Genomic DNA, 18,355 nt, shown 5'->3' with positions numbered 1-18,355 from the left:
TTAAAAAAACCATATAATTGAAAATCATGAGTTAAATGGCTGCTAAAACTGTAACATTCTACTATGTGAGTTTTTTTCTTTGCTTTTCTGTGAGAAAAGTGCCTGGCATTGAAGTGCTCAATAAGTGTTAGCTATCATCATCAAGATTATTTCAGGCTTCTGTTACCAGCAATTGAACCCAATTTATACTTGCTACAGCAGCTATTAAAAACTGTATTTATTAAAACTATTTAATGGCCAGGGAAGATATTCTTTATAATCTATCTGGTGGAAAAAAAAAACAAACCATGTTATGAAACTATACAGTATGACTCCAATTTTAACAATTAGATACATGCATAGAATGCATAAAAGTGTTAATAGTAATGAATTCTGAGTTGTAGGATCACAGGTGATATTTGTTTTCATTTTTAATACTTTTTTAAGTTTATTTATTTTATTTTTAGAGAGAGAGACAGAGAGAATCCTAAGCAGGCTCCGCACTGCCAGCACAGAGCCCGAACTCTGTGCTGTGGGGCTCGAACTCAGGAACCACGAGATCATGACCTGAGCCGAAACCAATAATCGGACACTTAACCGACTGGAGCCACCCAGGTGCCCCTGTTTTCTTTATAGTAAAGAAATTATTTTGGAAATTAAAAAAAAAAATTTTAATGTTTATTTATTTTTGAGAGACAGAGAGTATGAGCAGGGGAAGGGCAGAGAGTGGGGGAGACACAGAATCTGAAGCAGGCTCCAGGCTCCGAGCTGTTAGTGCAGAGCTCAATGTGGGGCTCGAACCCATGAACCTCGAGATCACGACTTGAGCTGAAGTTGGACACTCAACCGACTGAGCCCCCCAGGAGCCCCTCGGAAAATTTTTAAATACATGCTGGACACTTATAACTACAAAAAATGTTATTTTAAGATATTAAAATGAGGCCAAGATATACCAAGTAATTTTTTCTTACCTTAAGCAAATTCAAGGTAGCAACCTATGTGCTAATAGATTATCTAAGGAATATGATGAACACATGTGCATATTCACAGTGTCTTCACCCTCAGAGCAGAACTAGTGAGAGCCAGAGGTTATAAGAACCTGAACACAAGTAAATCGATAATGTGTACATAATGCGTGTGCTCCAAAATTCCCAACCCACAAATAAGGAATGTTTAAATCTTCCTCAGTCTGGGGAACTTGGCCTGTTGCCTACTCATTAGTGAGAAGGCTTATAGGAAAATCAGGCATGTCTTATGAAATAAATTTAAAAAGCATGCTTCTAATTGACTGTTTGCCCATGGAGACAGAGGCCCCAGTGCTAAGCACCGTCTGTGACAATCATCGGAATTCAACGGTTATCCCAGTAAAGTTAATCTTGATATATTGACGCAAGGTTTGGGTTCTGCTGATGGAGACAGGCTCATCATTCCAAGGCCTTAGCACCTGGATTTTGCGTTTGTGAGTCTCCCTCTAGCAAATAGCACAACTCACTCAGGCATGACGTCTGTGCTACGGCCCGTAAATCAAGAAAGAGCAGTCTCAGGATCAAGGAAATTCATAGCTGTATTATTGTACGTTTTGGTCTTCTTTGTGTGGTTCTGAGAATACTACCCAAGGAAAGTGGTTTTCTGACATAAACCCCAATAAAACATAATTTCCTCAAGAAGCAGCACAGTGCTGACAGACCATTTTCCGAGATTAACGTTTGGTCTTCGGAAAAATGACCAGTCCTGGTATTGTGTGCTCGGAGTGAAATGTGGTGCTTTTATGGCAAACCGTCTACCTCAAGCTCCTGCTGGCTGAAAGACGCTGGCTTTCTCTGCTTTTCCCAACAGCATCTTTTTTTGAGGCTCCGGGATTCTAAAACACAAAAGATCAAAGGGGCACTTGGTATGTGAAGCCGAAAGCAATTCCAGTTAGTAAATATTCACACCTCACCTGCTCCTATTTATTTCTCAAACATTATGAGTAATGACAGTAATGGCTAACATTTAGAACAGCCTTCATGGGCATATGCCACCTGTGCAGTTACACGGGGCACCACACTCAAAACAACCTTGCACTTGGGGGCGCCCGGGGGGCTCAGTCGGTTAAGCATCTGACTTCGGCTCAGGTCACGATCTCACAGTTTGTGGGTTCGAGCCCTGCGTCGGGCTCTGTGCTGACGGCTCAGGGCCTGCAGCCTGCTTGGGATTCTGTCTCCTCCTCTCTCTCTGCCCCTCCCCCACCCGTGCTCTATCTCCATCTCTCTCTCAAAAAATGAATACATTAAAAAAAAAAAAAACCAACCCTGCACTTGGCTTAGTGCTCTGCTATTGTCTATCATCTTAATAATTTTTGAATATTTTTTTTCTCTACTCTTTCTTTTTAGAGAGAGAGAGTGTGTGTGTGTGTGTGCGAGCGAGGGAGAAGGGCAGAGGAAGACAGAGAGAATCTTAAGCAGGCTCCACAGTCAGCATGGAGCCTGATGAGGGGCTCAATCCCTTGACCTTGGGATCACCACCTGAGCCAAAATCAAGCATCAGATGCTCAATGAGCCGAGCCAGCCAGGCACCCCTTGTTTTATTTTCTATGAAAATGTTAAGTTCCATGTTTTTCACCCCTGAATTTCCAGCATCTAGCACAATGTCTGACACATAATGGGTAATTAATAAGTGTTTTAACAAACTGTGTCCAAAGCTTCTTGGAAAACATAAGTGCAGGAAAACAATAGCTCTGCTACAGAGCAGAGCCGACCATCACCACCCTTGTCACCTAACTGCTTTGGATTGAAGCAAAAATAATGCTTTTATTGCCTTTTATAAAATAAAAGTTCATATAATCAAACAGTACTTGAGTTCCCGCTATCTGTTTGACATTATGCTACATGCCAGAGGCATTTTAATAAGTGATCCCTCATCTGCAAAAATTGAGTCTGATAGAGCAGGGAGTGGTTCTCAATGTCTGGTAGGGGTCCCCAGGACCCTTTCAAGGGATCAAAACTATAGTAAACATTATTTATCTTTTTCATTTGCACAGTCTTTCACAAGCAGAGAGCGGAGCTTCCCAGGGGCCACAGGATGCGTGATGAAGGGCAGTGGGCTGTGTGCTTGTGTGTTAATGCGCCCTAAAATTTCCTCTGTTTGAAATTCTAGTTCAGTAGGGGCGCCTGGGTGGCTCAGTCTGTTAAGCGTCCCACTTCGGCTCAGGTCATGATCTCACAGTCTGTGAGTTCGAGCCCCGCCTCTGGGCTCTGTGCTGACTGCTCAGAGCCTGGAGCCTGTTTCAGATTCTGTGTCTCCCTCTCTCTCTCTCTGACCCTCCCCCGTTCATGCTCTGTCTCTCTGTGTCTCAAAAATAAATAAACGTTAAAAAAAAATTAAATTCTAGTTCAGTAAATATTAGTTAACTGTAACCCACACAAACAAAACCCTTTGGGGTCTTCCATAATTTTTAAGGGCGTAAAGAGATTCTGAGACCAAAAAGTTGAAAGGACTATTGCGACACAGGCCGTTAGCAACAAGGGCTAGCTGTGGATGACAACGGAGACTAAAATGTGAGGTTTGCGGTCCAATCAAAAGGTTGAGAAGGGCCTTTGATCAAGAGGCAACAGGGTGGGCAGGTGGAAGAAGGGTGGGAGAAGGGTGTGAGCGAGGGGCAGCCCTGGCACAGGCCCTCTGGGAGTGCACCCACGGCGTGCTGAAAGCCCTGGAGAGGCAGGCCCACCTCCTCTCAAGGACACACACTTCCTTCCCTTTCATACTCAATACGAGCGGCTGATCAGCAATCTTATAAAAGCCAGGGCATTACTTGGACCAGACAGGAAACCGTATGGCAGTCTCTCTCAAGGCTAAGGTTTAAAACTCCGTCTAAGTTGGCAATAACTGTAAAGTTTGGCGTAGGGGTTAAAACGTCTGTTTCCTGACTTGGGGTGGAGAGGGGAAGGAAAGGAAAAAACCGCTGCAAGGCAGAAAAGGGCGGGAAAATAAAGCACCAAAGAAAGAAAGAGCGGGCTTGGGGGAGGGGAAAGATACAGCTCAAGAAGCCAATGAATGAGACCGAGGCTGCCGCACGTACCCTAGCCGCCCGCCTGCGCAGGCGTACGTCGGGTGATCTCGCGGGAAAGAACCGTTGCCGGTCCAGGCGTTGCGCCCAGGTAGGGGGGGTGGGGGGGTGGAGGCGGGAGTGAAGTCTCGCGAGAAGAGGAGGTTTCGTAGCGGAGCCCTCTGGCTGAGCGTCTGAGGATCCGCCGCCGGATCCGCGGACGGTTTAGTGAGCCCGTTAGTGCCCCTGCCGAGACTCGCGTCGCCGTCATGTCCCGCTACCTGCGCCCCCCCAACACGTCTCTGTTCGTAAGGAACGTGGCCGACGATACCAGGTATGTACGAGGAGGTACTCCGGGCCTAGCCCGGGAGGCCGCAGGCGCTTGGGGAGGACCCGTGCGGCGGCGGCGGCGCGCTGGGCCGGGGGAGGGGAAGCGCGAAGATGGCGGGTCCCGCGCGGGCTTTCGGGCCCAACTAGGCCGCGTCGCCGGCTCAACCGCCTCGTGGGAGCGAGGGCGGCGCCCCTGGTCCTCCCAGGCAGCCGCCGGGAACGCGGACCGCGTGGCGCGAGTTCGGTGCCCCTCCCCCTCCGCAGCTCGGCCTCTCTTCCTCCTCGCTTCCTCTCGGCGCGTCCAGCCCCCGCCGCGGCCGAACATCCGCTCCCCATGGATTTGAAGTTCACGTTCCTTGGGGTACACGCCCCCTCGGCCCAGAGATTTTTTTTTTTTTCCCGTAGTTAAAAAATCGCAGCGAAATAACGGGATCGGGGGAGGGGCGTTATGGCGAAGCATTCGCTACCCCTTTTTTGTCGTGTTACGTTTGTGATTTTTTAAAACATTGGAGATGTTTAGAGAAAGAGAATGTCGAAAATTGGGAGGTAAAATTATTCCAGTAGACCCTGCGAACTAGCTCTTCTCATTTCCCGGAAATATAACTGGTCACCCTTCGAGAAGTGAGGTTTAGGAAGCATCTACCATTTGGGCCTTGATAAGCTAAATTGGATTAATCCAGTCCGTGCCTTTGTTCTCACCAATTCCCTTAATTGCTTGTAGTTGCCGTCAGAATTTTTTGGAATAGATCTTATCACAAGGAGAGACTGCGTTTTCACAATCACTCTGACACCCCCCACCCCCACCCCCAAAAGTCAGTTTTATTTTGGTAGCCTTGTGATTTACATTATTCTGTCCTAACTTTAAGTAGGAAAGTAAGCAGTATTCTAGCGTCCAGAAAAATTCCTCCTTAGGTCATTTTGACCTTTATTATTTAAGGAGTTACATATATTTTTGTGCCTTTTATTTTTCCAACTTTTGTCTACCTCCTATTAAGTGTCTAACCCTGTTTCTGTAATTTTGGGGATGAAAGTGATTGGTATTTTTCAGACTACTAATGTTGGTTTGATAGTGTTAAAAAAACAAACAAACACACTAATACTTAATACAACCTAATGTTACTGTACCCTCTACGAAAAATTAAAAGATGCGGTTAGAAACAATAGGTAAACTGTGACCAAGTTTCCTTAGATGTGTTTTCCTGTTATAATGTAAAATAGTAATGGGTTTTATTACAAACTGCATTATCTTCCAGAATCTTGGATCTTAGCTTTCCTTTGTTTTTTGTATGTTCTTAAAGTTGGCTCTTGATGTTGAGATTTAGAAAGCTTGTCTGTTTCAGGTAACCCAGGGATACATCACAGTCCCTTTCGTTAAATGACAGATTACAGAAAGTTATCTATTTCTTACAGAGACATTCTTTTAAGGGAGTGAACATAAAAATTGGGGGTCTTTTTATGATGTTTTAGGTCCGAAGATTTACGACGAGAATTTGGTCGTTATGGTCCTATAGTTGATGTGTATGTTCCACTTGATTTCTACACGCGTCGTCCAAGAGGATTTGCTTATGTTCAATATCCTTTCTTCAGATGGCTGATTAGTGAGGGGTGTTGAAGTTTGAAATTCAAGTTTATGTAAGAGGTAACATCTAAAAAGTAGTTTACTTTTGTCCTCTAATAATAAATGTTTTGTCTTCAAATTTTTGAAAATTAATTATGACTCACACATTGCTCTTAATTATTTCTTAAAGTTAATCCAAAAATAATAAAATATTTAAATTCCCATTCATGCTGCTGAAACTCAAATCAATGATTATAATATGTGATTTAAATTTGAATACACTCTGGTTGCTACCACCTTTAATGTAAGTCAAAAGTTAATATGTTCTTGTGCTTAGCAATTAAAGTTTGGTATTGTCTGTTAATTTGAATCACTTGATCAAAAACAAATTGTATAACAATGAGGTAAACTTCTTTAATATTGTCCCCTAATTTGCTGTCCTCTGTTGTTACCTCAGAGAATGTAAAGCTGTACAGTTATGGCGACCCCAAAGAGAAAGCATGAAAGAACCTTTAGAGTAGAATTCAACACTTAAGGCAAGTAGACAAGCCAAAGACCTCTTAAGGATCAGGCTTGAAGAGAAGGGAGAGTTTGGGAAAAGAAAAAATAAAGAAAAGCTGGAAGAAGGACAAGCCTAATGGGAGACAAAGCCTCGCTTTATCTACAAAAGGGGGAAAAGGTTGTTTTTCAAAGTTAAAGATAAAGCCATCTGTCATATTTGGCCAAGCATCTCATGACAAGTCCTTCTGACAAGCACTTAAAGAGTTAAAGGTCAAGATGAAGTTGAATGATGGCCAAGATTAAAGGAGTCATACCTGATGTATCCTACAGAATAACTATTTTCCTTTTTTTTTTTTTTTTTTTTTTTTTTAATGTTTGTAAGCAGTTAATTTTCAAAACTTCTGGTTTGGTCTAGTGACAAAACCTGTAACTTGATTTATGTGGGCCTTTGATGTTGTGATTGTGGTCTTGTATAAATGCACTTTCTCTTAGATTGTCAAGTTAAAGTGTATCAGGATGTAATGTTGTTAAGCTTAAATTCAGCATATTTTTGTTTTGGGCCATATGGTCAGATGCCATAGGGTAATAGGCAATGCTCTTTGGAGTAGCATGAGGTTCTAGGGTCAGGCTAACTCCACAGAGCCGTGCTTAAAGGGAGACAGGTGCTTGCACTGGGACCTCCTTAGAAACAACTCTGGTGGTCTTGTAAGGTCAAATCCACTGGAGATACTACCTGTTTAGAGATTTTAAAGTGGCTGCTATGGGCACACACATACTCTTGACTTCTAAACTTAGCTCTGTGAAGTCTGCTGGTCCTGCACTGCTTTAGCACATAGGATCAGTTGGCTCTGAGTGGATTGCAGAAGGCCTTATCCCTGCTATAGGTATCTAATCAGGACCTATGGGAAGTCATGCCCTGACCCAGAGTTTTAGGTGACATTACTTCCTTCAGTGAGACAGCAAGGGTTTGGGCTGTGGGTGTCAGACTAGGAAAAGTTCTTCCTGTTAAATTCATTGGGTCTCTTGAAACTTATCAGGGGCCCTAGTGAGACTTAGGGGAAATGCTGAAAGCTGCTATTTCTACAAAGCTAATGATCAAGGACAGTTGGGGGGATTGGCTGCAAAGTTCTGTTACAGAGCGGATAAGAGCTATATTTGGCTTGGTTTTTTGTTTGTCTATTTTTAAAAGGCGATGCTTTCTGGCTTACAATGCTGACCTGCTTTTACTTGGTTTGGGGTGGCCTGGGAACCAGGATGAACACTAGTTTGCCTCAAGAGTATGTGATACTTGAGCTAGAATAGAAGAGAGTTGTCATCTAAAGGAGGATCATGTATTTTATATACACAAAGTCTTTCTATGGTCTTAAAATAGTTAAAAAGAAGTAGGTCTCAGGATTTTGGAAAGATCCCAAGTACAGATTTCTCTATAACTAGCATCAGAGTGATATTTGACACTTCCCAATTAGGCTTCTCTTTTGTATATAGTAAAACTTTGCCATGGTTGATTCAGCTCAGGATTCTGTTTTTGCAGGTAGACCCAAAGAATGATTTAGATTTACTCTCAATGATTTTTACACCTTTTAATTTTATCCTTTAGAAAGTAATTGTATTCTGCATCCTGGGGTAATAAATAAAGTGGTATACATGTTAAGCCAGCTTACTCTTTTTAATATTTTAGAGCCCAAATGCATTAACCTTGACAGGTGTTGAATTATAATAGTACTCAAGGTTCTGAACTCCCTATCAACCTTTTTCGTTTCTTGTTAAAAGTCCTATGACTTAGACTTGGGAAAACCTCTCCTCCTTTAACACATACATAATATATTCGGGAAGAGAGACCTGGGAACGGGCAATGGTCCTTAATTCCTTTCAGAATGAAAAATAGGAAATCTGGTGAGGTAGACGTTTTAGTACTTGAAATAAACAGATATTAGTATCAGTCTTGGAGAGAGTATGTCTCATCAGCACTGTTTTTTAATCAGCCTAAGATCTACACTCTTTGTCTCTCAAGTTTGAGAAATATAAATGGACACGTTAGAATAGTAATTTTTAGGATAGAATGAAAATCTACACTCCAACTTAACCTAGGTCCCTTTCCAGAGCTTTTATATCAAACACTGCTCTGATTTGCTTGGCTTCCGTCAGAATGGTGGTTTTAGGAAAGGAGCTAAATTTGGACAGAATAACTTTGTAAAGCCAAGAGTTGTCATAGTACTATTGCTGACAAGGAGGGAAGAGGGCAAGGCAGCTTCTCCAGTCAGGGTACCAGCAGTTCCTGGGTCAGGTTTATAAATGTTACGTTGAAGTTTCTGAGGTTGAAAACCAGTCCCAAATTCACTTCTTTGCAGTAAGCTATATATGTCTAGTATTATGGTTAGGGCTTTTCAGTCCAGGAATCTTTAGAAATGGTCTGTTATTTCTTGACCGCATGCTTTTATAGTCTTTGCATGGGTGTAATATGCTTTTGGTGTAGCGATGTCTTGACGATTGATTGATTGATTCTATCTTGATATCCTCAAATGGATAGCATACCAATCTTTCCTGTATAGTATAAGGGAGACAGCTATGTGAAATAATAGTGTTAGATATATCTGAGAAAAACAGCAAAATAAATTTGAAGTTAATTCTTTTGTAAGGTAAGGTATATTATGCTTGCTTACACAAGAACTATTGGCATTTTCTTTTTTTCTTTGAAACAAAAACATGAAAAGCGGTTTTGGTTTTATTTTAAGAAATTTTTGTTTTAGCATACAACAGAAGTGACATTTGTTTTTCTTTTTTGTTTTCTAAAACTTAAAACTCAGGAAAATTTTTTGATAGGATTACTTGGTAGTTCAGCTATAACAGATCTTATTTTAATAATTTTATATATTCACATGTGTTTTCAAATGTATGCTGTAGGAAATCACAAGTGCTTTAATGCTGTCAAGTATCTGTAGCTGAATTAACCAACCTAAGTTAAGTGAGATCTGGATGATTTTCTAGAATAATGTTGAGAGATTGTGAAATATTCCAGACTTACCAAGTGAATGTTCACTCGTTATCAAAGTATGCAAAACTTCCCAAGCCCCTTAACATTTAGCACATTTGAGGATGTACGTGATGCCGAAGACGCTTTACATAATTTGGACAGAAAATGGATTTGTGGACGCCAAATTGAAATACAGTTTGCACAGGGGGATCGGAAGAGTAAGTACCCTTATGCCTATTATACGTATAATACGTCATTTTTAAAACAGTGCTTTGATGTTTCTTATTGGAAATATTTGCAATTTGTCTTATTTAAAATCTAAAAAGATCTTGAAAAGATAGAGTAACTCAGATACTTTGCAGAAAGGTAGAATGTGAAAATCAGAATGACAGAAATTGGACTCTGGCATGGTTAGCATTCTGGGGATGGAATTAAAAGGGAAATAATTTGGAAAGTATTAGGTCTTTTCAGCCATTTCTCTTCATACAGATTTTCAAGGTATAATTGGGTATTGTTGTTTGTTTTTTTTTCTTTTTGTAACAAAGAGAGCACAAGCAGGGTAGGGGCAGAGAGAGAGGGAGACACAGAATCCGAAACAGGCTGTGTGTCATCTGTGCTGACAGCTCAAAGCCTGTTGTGGGGCTTGAACCTATGAACCATGAAATCATGACCTGAGCCGAAGTCGGACACTTAACCGACTGATACACCGGCACCCTGGTATAATTGGGTATTTGTGTAGGTGTGTGGCTGTGGAAATGAACAGATAGAATTAAACAGATGATTACGGAATTACTAGAATCCGTTTTATATTAGTATGTGGTTTTATTATGCAGGCATGTACTAGGTGTTAGCTGCATGCTAATGAGGCTGGAGTACAGGCTTCAGAGTCAGGTAGACCAGGGTTTAAATTTTGGCTCAACCATTTTGTTACCTTAGGCAAGATAGTAAAAGAGATGAAGGTGCCTGGGTGGCTCAGTCGGTTAAGTGTCTGCCTTTGACTTTGGGGCTCTCTGCGCTGCCCCCCCCCCCAAATAAACGTTGAAAAAAAATTGTTTTAAGTTAGAGGTGAAAATAGCTGCTGAAGAGAGGAGCGCTCAGACACAGGCTATAATTCTCTGGCTCTTGGGTTGGGTGATGGGTCCTTCAGTATTTACTGTGTTATTTACTTAAACGCACATATGCATTTAGTATCCGTTTCATAGAATTGAATGAGATAACATAGGAATTTGAGGACTGTCCAGGGGTGTGGGTGGGTCTAAGGCATCCAATAAATGTTCACTCTTTTCTACTTTTGTTGTGATCTCAGAACCCTATATCCATATGTTACTGCATTTTGATGCTAAAGCATTGTCCATAGGTTACCAATAAGTATTTTGTCGTTGTTAATTGTGTTTCTAATAAATGAAAAACACGCAAAATAATTCCAAATTAGTATATGGTTCAAAGTCATTTTGTATTTTAATTTGGAATTTTTTTTAAATATGGTAAATTTCCTCAATGTTGAAATAGTTGGCATATTTTTATTTTATTTTATTTTTTTAACGTTTATTTATTTTTGAGACAGAGAGAGACAGAGCATGAACGGGGGAGGGTCAGAGAGAGGGAGACACAGAATCTGAAACAGGCTCCAGGCTCTGAGCTGTCAGCACAGAGCCCGACGTGGGGCTCGAACTCACGGACCCGGAGATCATGACCTGAGCCAAAGTCGGCTGCTTAACCGACTGAGCCACCCAGGCGCCCCAGTTGGCATATTTTTAGACAAGCTAGGTGGTGAAAGGTCTCTGAAAGAAAATAGTTGGGAAGATATTTGAGAGTATCATTTTTAACCTAAAACAGTATTCTTATAGACTTCCTTGGAAACAAATACCTTTTCCAAGATTAACAGTCTTACATTTAACCTTGACACAGATTGGGGGTATAAGAGAAGAGAATGCAGACATTTTCCCTATAATTTGAAGACTTAAAATACTAGGTTAGGTTTCAAATATCTCTGTTTTCTAAATCTCTGTTCTGTGTATTTCATAGCTCCAAATCAAATGAAAGCCAAGGAAGGGAGGAACGTGTACAGTTCTTCACGCTATGATGATTATGACAGATACAGACGTTCTAGAAGCCGAAGTTATGAAAGAAGAAGATCAAGAAGCCGGTCCTTTGATTACAACTATAGAAGATCTTATAGTCCTAGAAAGTAAGTTTGATGTGTAGTACAGTAATCTGTCAGAAAAGATTTGTTAGCTTTTGATTTTTTTAATCTTTTTGTACACTTTAATTATATACATTGTATGCTTCATTGAGACTAAAATTATTTTAGTGCTTTATTTTAAAAGTTTTATGGTTCAGTTTTTTTAATTAGAAACTTGAGAAGAGTGTAAATAGACATTTGTCACTGTTTGCTTTTTCTGATGTACTTTTTAGCAGTAGACCGGCTGGAAGACCACGGCGTAGCAGAAGCCATTCCGACAATGATAGGTAAATAACTTTGCTTTGAAAACGACTTCTACGTTTTTCAATTTCAGAGTGAACTTTTGCTCTAAAAATAACAAATTTGATTAACATAGAATCTAATTTTTACTCTAATTGTATCTCTCCTCTGTTTTGAAAGATTCAAACACCGAAATCGATCTTTTTCAAGATCTAAATCCAATTCAAGATCACGGTCCAAGTCCCAGCCCAAGAAAGAAATGAAGGCTAAATCACGTTCTAGGTCTGCATCTCACACCAAAACTAGAGGCACCTCTAAAACAGATTCCAAAACACATTATAAGTCTGGCTCAAGATATGAAAAGGAATCAAGGAAAAAAGAACCACCTAGATCCAAATCTCAGTCAAGATCACAATCTAGGTCTAGGTCAAAATCTAGATCAAGGTCTTGGACTAGTCCTAAGTCCAGTGGCCACTGATAGTATAAACCTTGATATTTTTAGGCATGTATCATTCATTTACTCATAGTTTGGTTTACTTAAATTATCAGGAATACAATGTTGCAATGATGCTTAAAAAAAACACTTGTCAGTTTTCCCTGTACCAGGCAAATGGTTATAATTAAAATGATATGCTGTTGAGAAGCCACTCTTAAGAGTCCAGTTTGTTTAATGTTATGGGCAGCTACCAATTTGTGGTGTCTCTGTATATTTTTGTAAAGATTCTCATTTTTTATGCTTGAAGTATTGGTGAAAAGATGTTGGTTGACCATAATTTGCAACATTGTCTTATTAAAAATAAACTTTCATATCCATATTTGGTAGAACTGTTAACCTAGAAATGTAGCTTGCTAATAAGATAGAATGATACAAAAGTGAGTTGTAGCCACAGTACAACACTGACTGATCAGACACATTTAGGTTCAGGGTGGACCTTTTTGTCTTGTTGAGATGTTTAGGCCCGTGATAATAACAGTTAATTTATGACAGCGTGGAATAGTTCTTTTGTTAACCCCACTGTCTTGGGGAATGATGCCAACTGGGTTAAGTAGGATTTGGGGGACGATTGAGTGTTTTGACCGAAACATGGAGCCTTCACTGCTTTTTTCTGTTTTCTATGAAGAGTTGGAACATACAAACACGGGAAGAACTCAAACCTTAAAATTTGAGCAGGACAATGATGGCAGAAATAATTTCAAGGGAAAAAAAATGCTCTCATGTAGTTACTCTAAACTTTAAGGAGCATTGTTGGTCGTATTGCTTAGTTTTCTTACTGCTGTTAAAAAAAGCAGCAAGTAAATTGTTTCAAAGTAGGTTTTGTTTATGCATATGCATAGTGTAAAACTGAATTTTGATGCTTCTAGCACTCGGTCTGTGCGTTTGTATCAAAATTTGCCTGCTACTTTATGAAGGAGGCTTGTTCTTCACACTTCAGTTTATTTCATGTGAGGCAAGTTGAAGGAGAACACTCCCACTCTAGGTGATTCCGTGGTGCCATGAAATTTAAAATATTTTGGAAAAAGAATTTTCAGTAGGAATCTCATCTCTTTGAGTTTGATTATCAATGTAGTACCTGGCAGTACCTGACTAAAACAAAACAAAACAACAAAAAAAACCCAATACCCTAACCATTTATAATTTTTAGCATTTCTCTGAGAGATCTTTTGGGGACAATAAAAGGGACATGTCCAGTCTCATTTCAGAATAAAAGCTAGCATCTTTAAAATTTTAGATTGCTTGCTTGCAGGTATAAGTAAATATTGTGGGGAAACGATTCCTTTTAGAGGATTACTTTTTTTGATTTTGGTTTTAGTAATATAGGCCTTGCCTGTAAAGAACAAAAGATGGTTTTTAAATACTGTTTGTGGAATGTGTTTAAAGGATTGATTCTAGAACCTTTGTATATTTGATAGTATTTCTAACTTTCATTTCTTTACTGTTTGCAGTTAATGTTCATGTTCTGCTATGCAATCATTTATATGCACGTTTCTTTAATTTTTTAGATTTTCCTGGATGTATAGTTTAAACAACAAAAAGTCTATTTAAAACTGTAGCAGTAGTTTGCAGTTCTAGCAAAGAGGAAAGTTGTGGGGTTAAACTTTGTATTTTCTTTCTTATAGAAGCTTCTAAAAAGGTATTTTTATATGTTCTTTTTAACAAATATTGTGTACAACCTTTAAAACATCAATGTTTGGATCAAAACAAGACCCAGCTTATTTTCTGCTTGCTGTAAATTAAGCAAACATGCTATAATAAAAACAAAATGAAGGAAATAATGATTAACTGGAATTATTATAGTTTTGAATGAGATTCTAAAATAACAGTGGAAACAATCCTTTGTAGATTTAGGAATATTTTTAATCACAGTGTTGCACTAGGCACAACTAACTTTTACTTTGGAAATGATAGAACTTGCCAGAAAGGTACATCTTTTATATACTACTTAAAAATTCCTTATGTAATGTCAAAGTTGTTTCATGACTGCTTATTAAGCCCCTTGGGTTAAATAACTTAGAGATTATTGGTAGTATTAAGTATTAAAATGAAATTTGAGTCAGCTAAATTGTAAGTTTATATTTTCATTATTGAATGGACCAATAATTCTGCTCTTCCTTGTCCTAAACAAGATGCGTTGGGCCTTATATTAATGGCTTGATTTTAAATATGTTTGCATTGAATGTCAGTGAGCAGTTAGTATATTAAGTGATAACCACATTGGGGAACTGATTTAGGTGTTTTATGGTTTGAGTTCTAGCTACTTATAATGACAACAATGATAGCCGATACTTAGCATTTATGATGTGCCAGACACGCTACTAAAAATTTTGTGTTAACTCATTTATTTTTCACAAAACCCTTTGAGAAAGATATTGATTTACCCCATATCGTAGATGAGGAAATCGAGATACAAAGAAAAGGCTGTAAAAAAGGCAGATCGAAGCTTTGAGCCCAGGCCTGGTGCTTCGTGACTTTTTTTTCTTTTCAATGGACTGTAATTTGAGAGAGAGAGAGATTGAGGAGGTGGATGGCCCATTGAAACTGTTCTCAGTCTTTGTGCAGAAATAGAAGGCCTGATGATTTCATTTTTATTTTTTATTTGTGTCACTTAAAATGACTCACATGGTTTCCTTGAGAACTTTTTGTTACTCCTAAAGTGACCTACCTAATGAGCTTCAGAAGGACTAAATTATAGTTGAACCCAGGATAGGATCCTGCTCATAGTTGATGAGGATCCTTACACAGTGCTTTAATTTTGGGCTACTTAGTTCCACAGTTCTGGAGTATCCACTGTGTGTCTGGCACTGTTGTCACTGTTAGAGTAGATCATATCAAGACGCAGTGAGGACTGACACTTCACCTCTCTTTTTACTTAAGATCTCTCTGCATTTTGTTCTGTTTTGTTTTGTTTTGAAGCCAAGTAAGCAAGAAGAAAAATGACAGATAATGCTTCAGTGAGAAAGGAAAGGTGCTACATAGAGTATGAGCTGTTAAGTTTACAACCCAGGGAAAAGACCTGGGAACTATTGTACTATTCTCTTGCAAATTTGGCCCAGTAAGCTGCTACATCCAGTTCAACTAACAAAATCCTGTATACCACAGAGAAGAATAAAGAAAACCAAACTGACAAACATCCTTCTTTTATTTAAGACCAAACTGCAGCTGGAATACCCAGTACAGTTCTGCTTACTACACTTCAAGAAAGATCTGAGAAAGCGGAAAAAGAACCAAAGAAGGGCAGTTCAAGCGACCAAAGGGTGGGTGGAAGGTGCTGCAGTATGAATACTGTACGAATATTTTGACTCTGGTCTGAAAAGATAAAAGAATGTTATCGAAACTACATGGAATAATTGAAGTCCCTTCAAGTTTGAAAGTAAGCATTTTAGGACAAATAAAAAGAAATTCAACTTTGTACTTGTGGAAACTAATCCCTAAATCTGAATAGGTTTATATTGATTCGTGGGTAACAGGTCCATAATAAACTATTGGAAACTAGGATGTTTGAATATCAAGGAAGACAGCCATAGTCTCTTACAGTGCCTCTATTGGTCTGTCTCAAACTGAATTGGGTGAGAAAAGGTATGGTCCAATATAAACTTTTTCTTGGTTATCTCTTAAAGTCAGTTCCATTTTCGCTATTGGCAAATCTTGCCTTTGTTTATTCCAGTGCCAGTGTTTTTCTGCTTAATGGTTTGCTTTGTTGGCATCTGAGTTTATTTACTTGTATGCCATGTGCAGTTTACATCTTACACTCTCTTTTCCAGATAAATTCCAATTAGAATACTTGACATCTAGCTAAGAGGGTCCATCTCTTCTCACCTCTGTCCTAAGTCAGTATATTCAGCAAACATTTATTTACTGAGCCCTTACTGTGGGCAAAAATTGTCCTGGGTGATCGGGGAGAAAAATAGAGAAAATTGACTTAATAAATACCTACTGAGCACAATCTAGTCAATCATTACAGTATGGCCTCATTGTTTTGAGGTGTATTTTTCGTAACGATATTTTACACCATTCATATCTTAATGTAATTATAAAACCCAGAATACTATCAATGATCATTTTGTGGTTATCTGCCATTTAAAAGTATCCAGTATTTCTGTTTGCATCCCATTAATACAAATAATGAAAAAATGATGTTTTAATCTGTAATAAACTGATTCATTGTGCAGTGACTGTAATATACTAGAGTTATATTAAATTGTTAACTCTGCCTCCTCAAACACACATTAGGAAATAATCCCAAAAATAAGTAACTTTGCATTAGATCTAAAGGAGACTCTGGGTGCTATAATTAGATTATTTTGAGGCAGACAGAGAGCTGTTATCCCAACTGATTTAGTGTGTTCTGTAATTGAGAAAATGTTCACCAGATTATACTTTTTAGTGATTTACTTGTACATTTTATAGGGGACATGTTCTGTGTATAGTGAATAAATAACTTTTATAGTATCACAAAAATGTTTTGGATTCCTTAGTTCCTTATTAGGATATTAAGTTTGTTTATACATTGATTCTTCCATCACTCATACTTGATTTTTGTCATTTCTGCCACATATTTTAAGTTGTTCGTGTGAAGTTCTTCATCTAAAAGTATGGAAGTGTTTAAGCCTTTACAAAAAAAAATTTGAAAGTTGCAGAATATACATAACGGTTGGAGATATGAAATGTAGGTATTTTTATCCGTTTGATTAAAAAATTTTTTTTCAAACTTGCCTAAGATCACACGGCAAGTGGCAGATCCTGTGTTAGAGTTAACGGTTTTTTCATTTGGTTCCTGTTTTGTGCCTTTTTTTTTTAATCAAATGGAAGATTTTTTATAACTTACTAAAATTAATATAATGGAATCTAGAGTTCATGCAGAGGGAAGATTTAATAGATTTATGAAAAAGATTTAATATCAAAAAGTATTTTGTTTGTACTTTGTGGATGAAAAAGAGGTTAAATGTAACCCAAGATCTCAAGCTATTGTGACTCAGGCTCTCCATCCTGGCTTTCCAAAATTTCAGTCGCATTGTATTGCATTTTGACCATATTCTTGTTTACAAAATCCTGAGATACTTTGAAAGGAGGCGGCTGTGATTTGAGACAGCACAATGATAGTGGAGGAATAATCTTAATGGCATTTCTACCAGGTCAGAGCTTTTAGGAACAAACTGTTGTCATTGATAAATGAAGTAAGCAACCTACTTGTTTTCGTTCAACTATTGACGTAGTTACTATAGAAAAATTTCCTTCTCCAGGGTTTTTGTCTCTGCCCCTTCCTCCAACAGTGTTGGTTATTATGTTTATTGCATTGTGTTTCTGTGTATTCCTAACGGCTGTTTCACCCTTATTAAAGTGGGAATCTTTATTTGGAATAAAAAGCAAGGCATGTAAATTCCTTTCATTGATAATTGACAGAGTAGTTTGTAAAGAAAAGGCCTTTGTGTCTAGTTTTTGTAGATCCACATCTCTTTGAATGCTAGAGAGTGAAATAAACAACTGGTCTAGGAGCCAAACAATTTGGGGTTCCCCCCCCTTCTCTTTTCCTTAGGTTTAACTCTGCCCCCCAGGTTTGTGGCTGGGTGGGCTTTCCTCATTTGAGTAGGAGGCTTTAGAGATGTACTTTGTCCCTCCTGTTTTGCAAAGTAATTGCCAATGAGAATGCAATTAAAGAAGCCAGAAAACTTACCCAAACCTTCAGTTTTTTTTCCACTTTGTGCTTGCTTTGGGGAAGAATAGAACTTAACCAACCAGAAATTAGATGTAAGGATAGGTTACAGTTATTCTATCATACTGTACACTGCCATCAAAAAGATGACAACAAATTTAAACATGAACATTGACTGACTTAAGATTCACGCTATGGCTGACTTCAGTCTTAGAGGATAGGTTGTTTCTAAAACAACTTTTTGGTTCTCACAACTACAATGGTTAGGGAATTTCTGTCACTATAATTCCTGTAGGCTAACCAAAACTATTAGTACGTCTCTGGGATGTGCGATGTTGAAATCATTAACCTTTTCTTTAGGTTACCCTCAACTTTCAAAAACTTCAGTTAGAAGCCTTTCTACACCCACCCTCAAGTCTGA

The 18,355-nt window shown here is 38.8% G+C and overlaps 1 protein-coding gene and 1 long non-coding RNA gene across 7 annotated transcripts; one reads left to right on the top strand and one right to left on the bottom strand.

The window, feature by feature from the left end:
- Window positions 1-1,525: 1,525 nt before the first annotated feature.
- On the bottom strand, window positions 1,526-4,150 carry LOC122482094. The gene is made up of 2 exons (XR_006296987.1): window positions 4,037-4,150; window positions 1,526-1,840 (listed from the first exon to the last, which is right to left on the bottom strand). It is a non-coding gene; the product is annotated as an uncharacterized LOC122482094 (long non-coding RNA).
- An 81-nt stretch (window positions 4,151-4,231) lies between these two features.
- Window positions 4,232-17,954, top strand: SRSF10 (serine and arginine rich splicing factor 10). 6 transcript variants are annotated; one of them, XM_043578583.1, is made up of 7 exons: window positions 4,232-4,337; window positions 5,801-5,905; window positions 9,478-9,581; window positions 11,389-11,551; window positions 11,779-11,832; window positions 11,966-12,067; window positions 15,432-17,954. In XM_043578583.1, exons 1-7 carry the CDS (start codon window positions 4,273-4,275, stop codon window positions 15,490-15,492), a joined length of 654 nt encoding a protein of 217 aa, XP_043434518.1. In that variant the 5' UTR covers window positions 4,232-4,272; the 3' UTR covers window positions 15,493-17,954. The 6 variants fall into 6 exon arrangements, with proteins under 6 accessions (XP_043434518.1, XP_043434516.1, XP_043434514.1 ...); XM_043578581.1 differs by lacking the exon at window positions 11,966-12,067 and having other exon boundaries at window positions 11,782-11,832; XM_043578579.1 differs by lacking the exon at window positions 11,966-12,067.
- Window positions 17,955-18,355: the final 401 nt, after the last annotated feature.

Source organism: Prionailurus bengalensis, chromosome C1, assembly GCF_016509475.1.
Source record: "Prionailurus bengalensis isolate Pbe53 chromosome C1, Fcat_Pben_1.1_paternal_pri, whole genome shotgun sequence".
NCBI classification, from domain to species: domain Eukaryota; kingdom Metazoa; phylum Chordata; class Mammalia; order Carnivora; family Felidae; genus Prionailurus; species Prionailurus bengalensis.
This window is presented reverse-complemented; position numbering and strand designations above follow the sequence as displayed.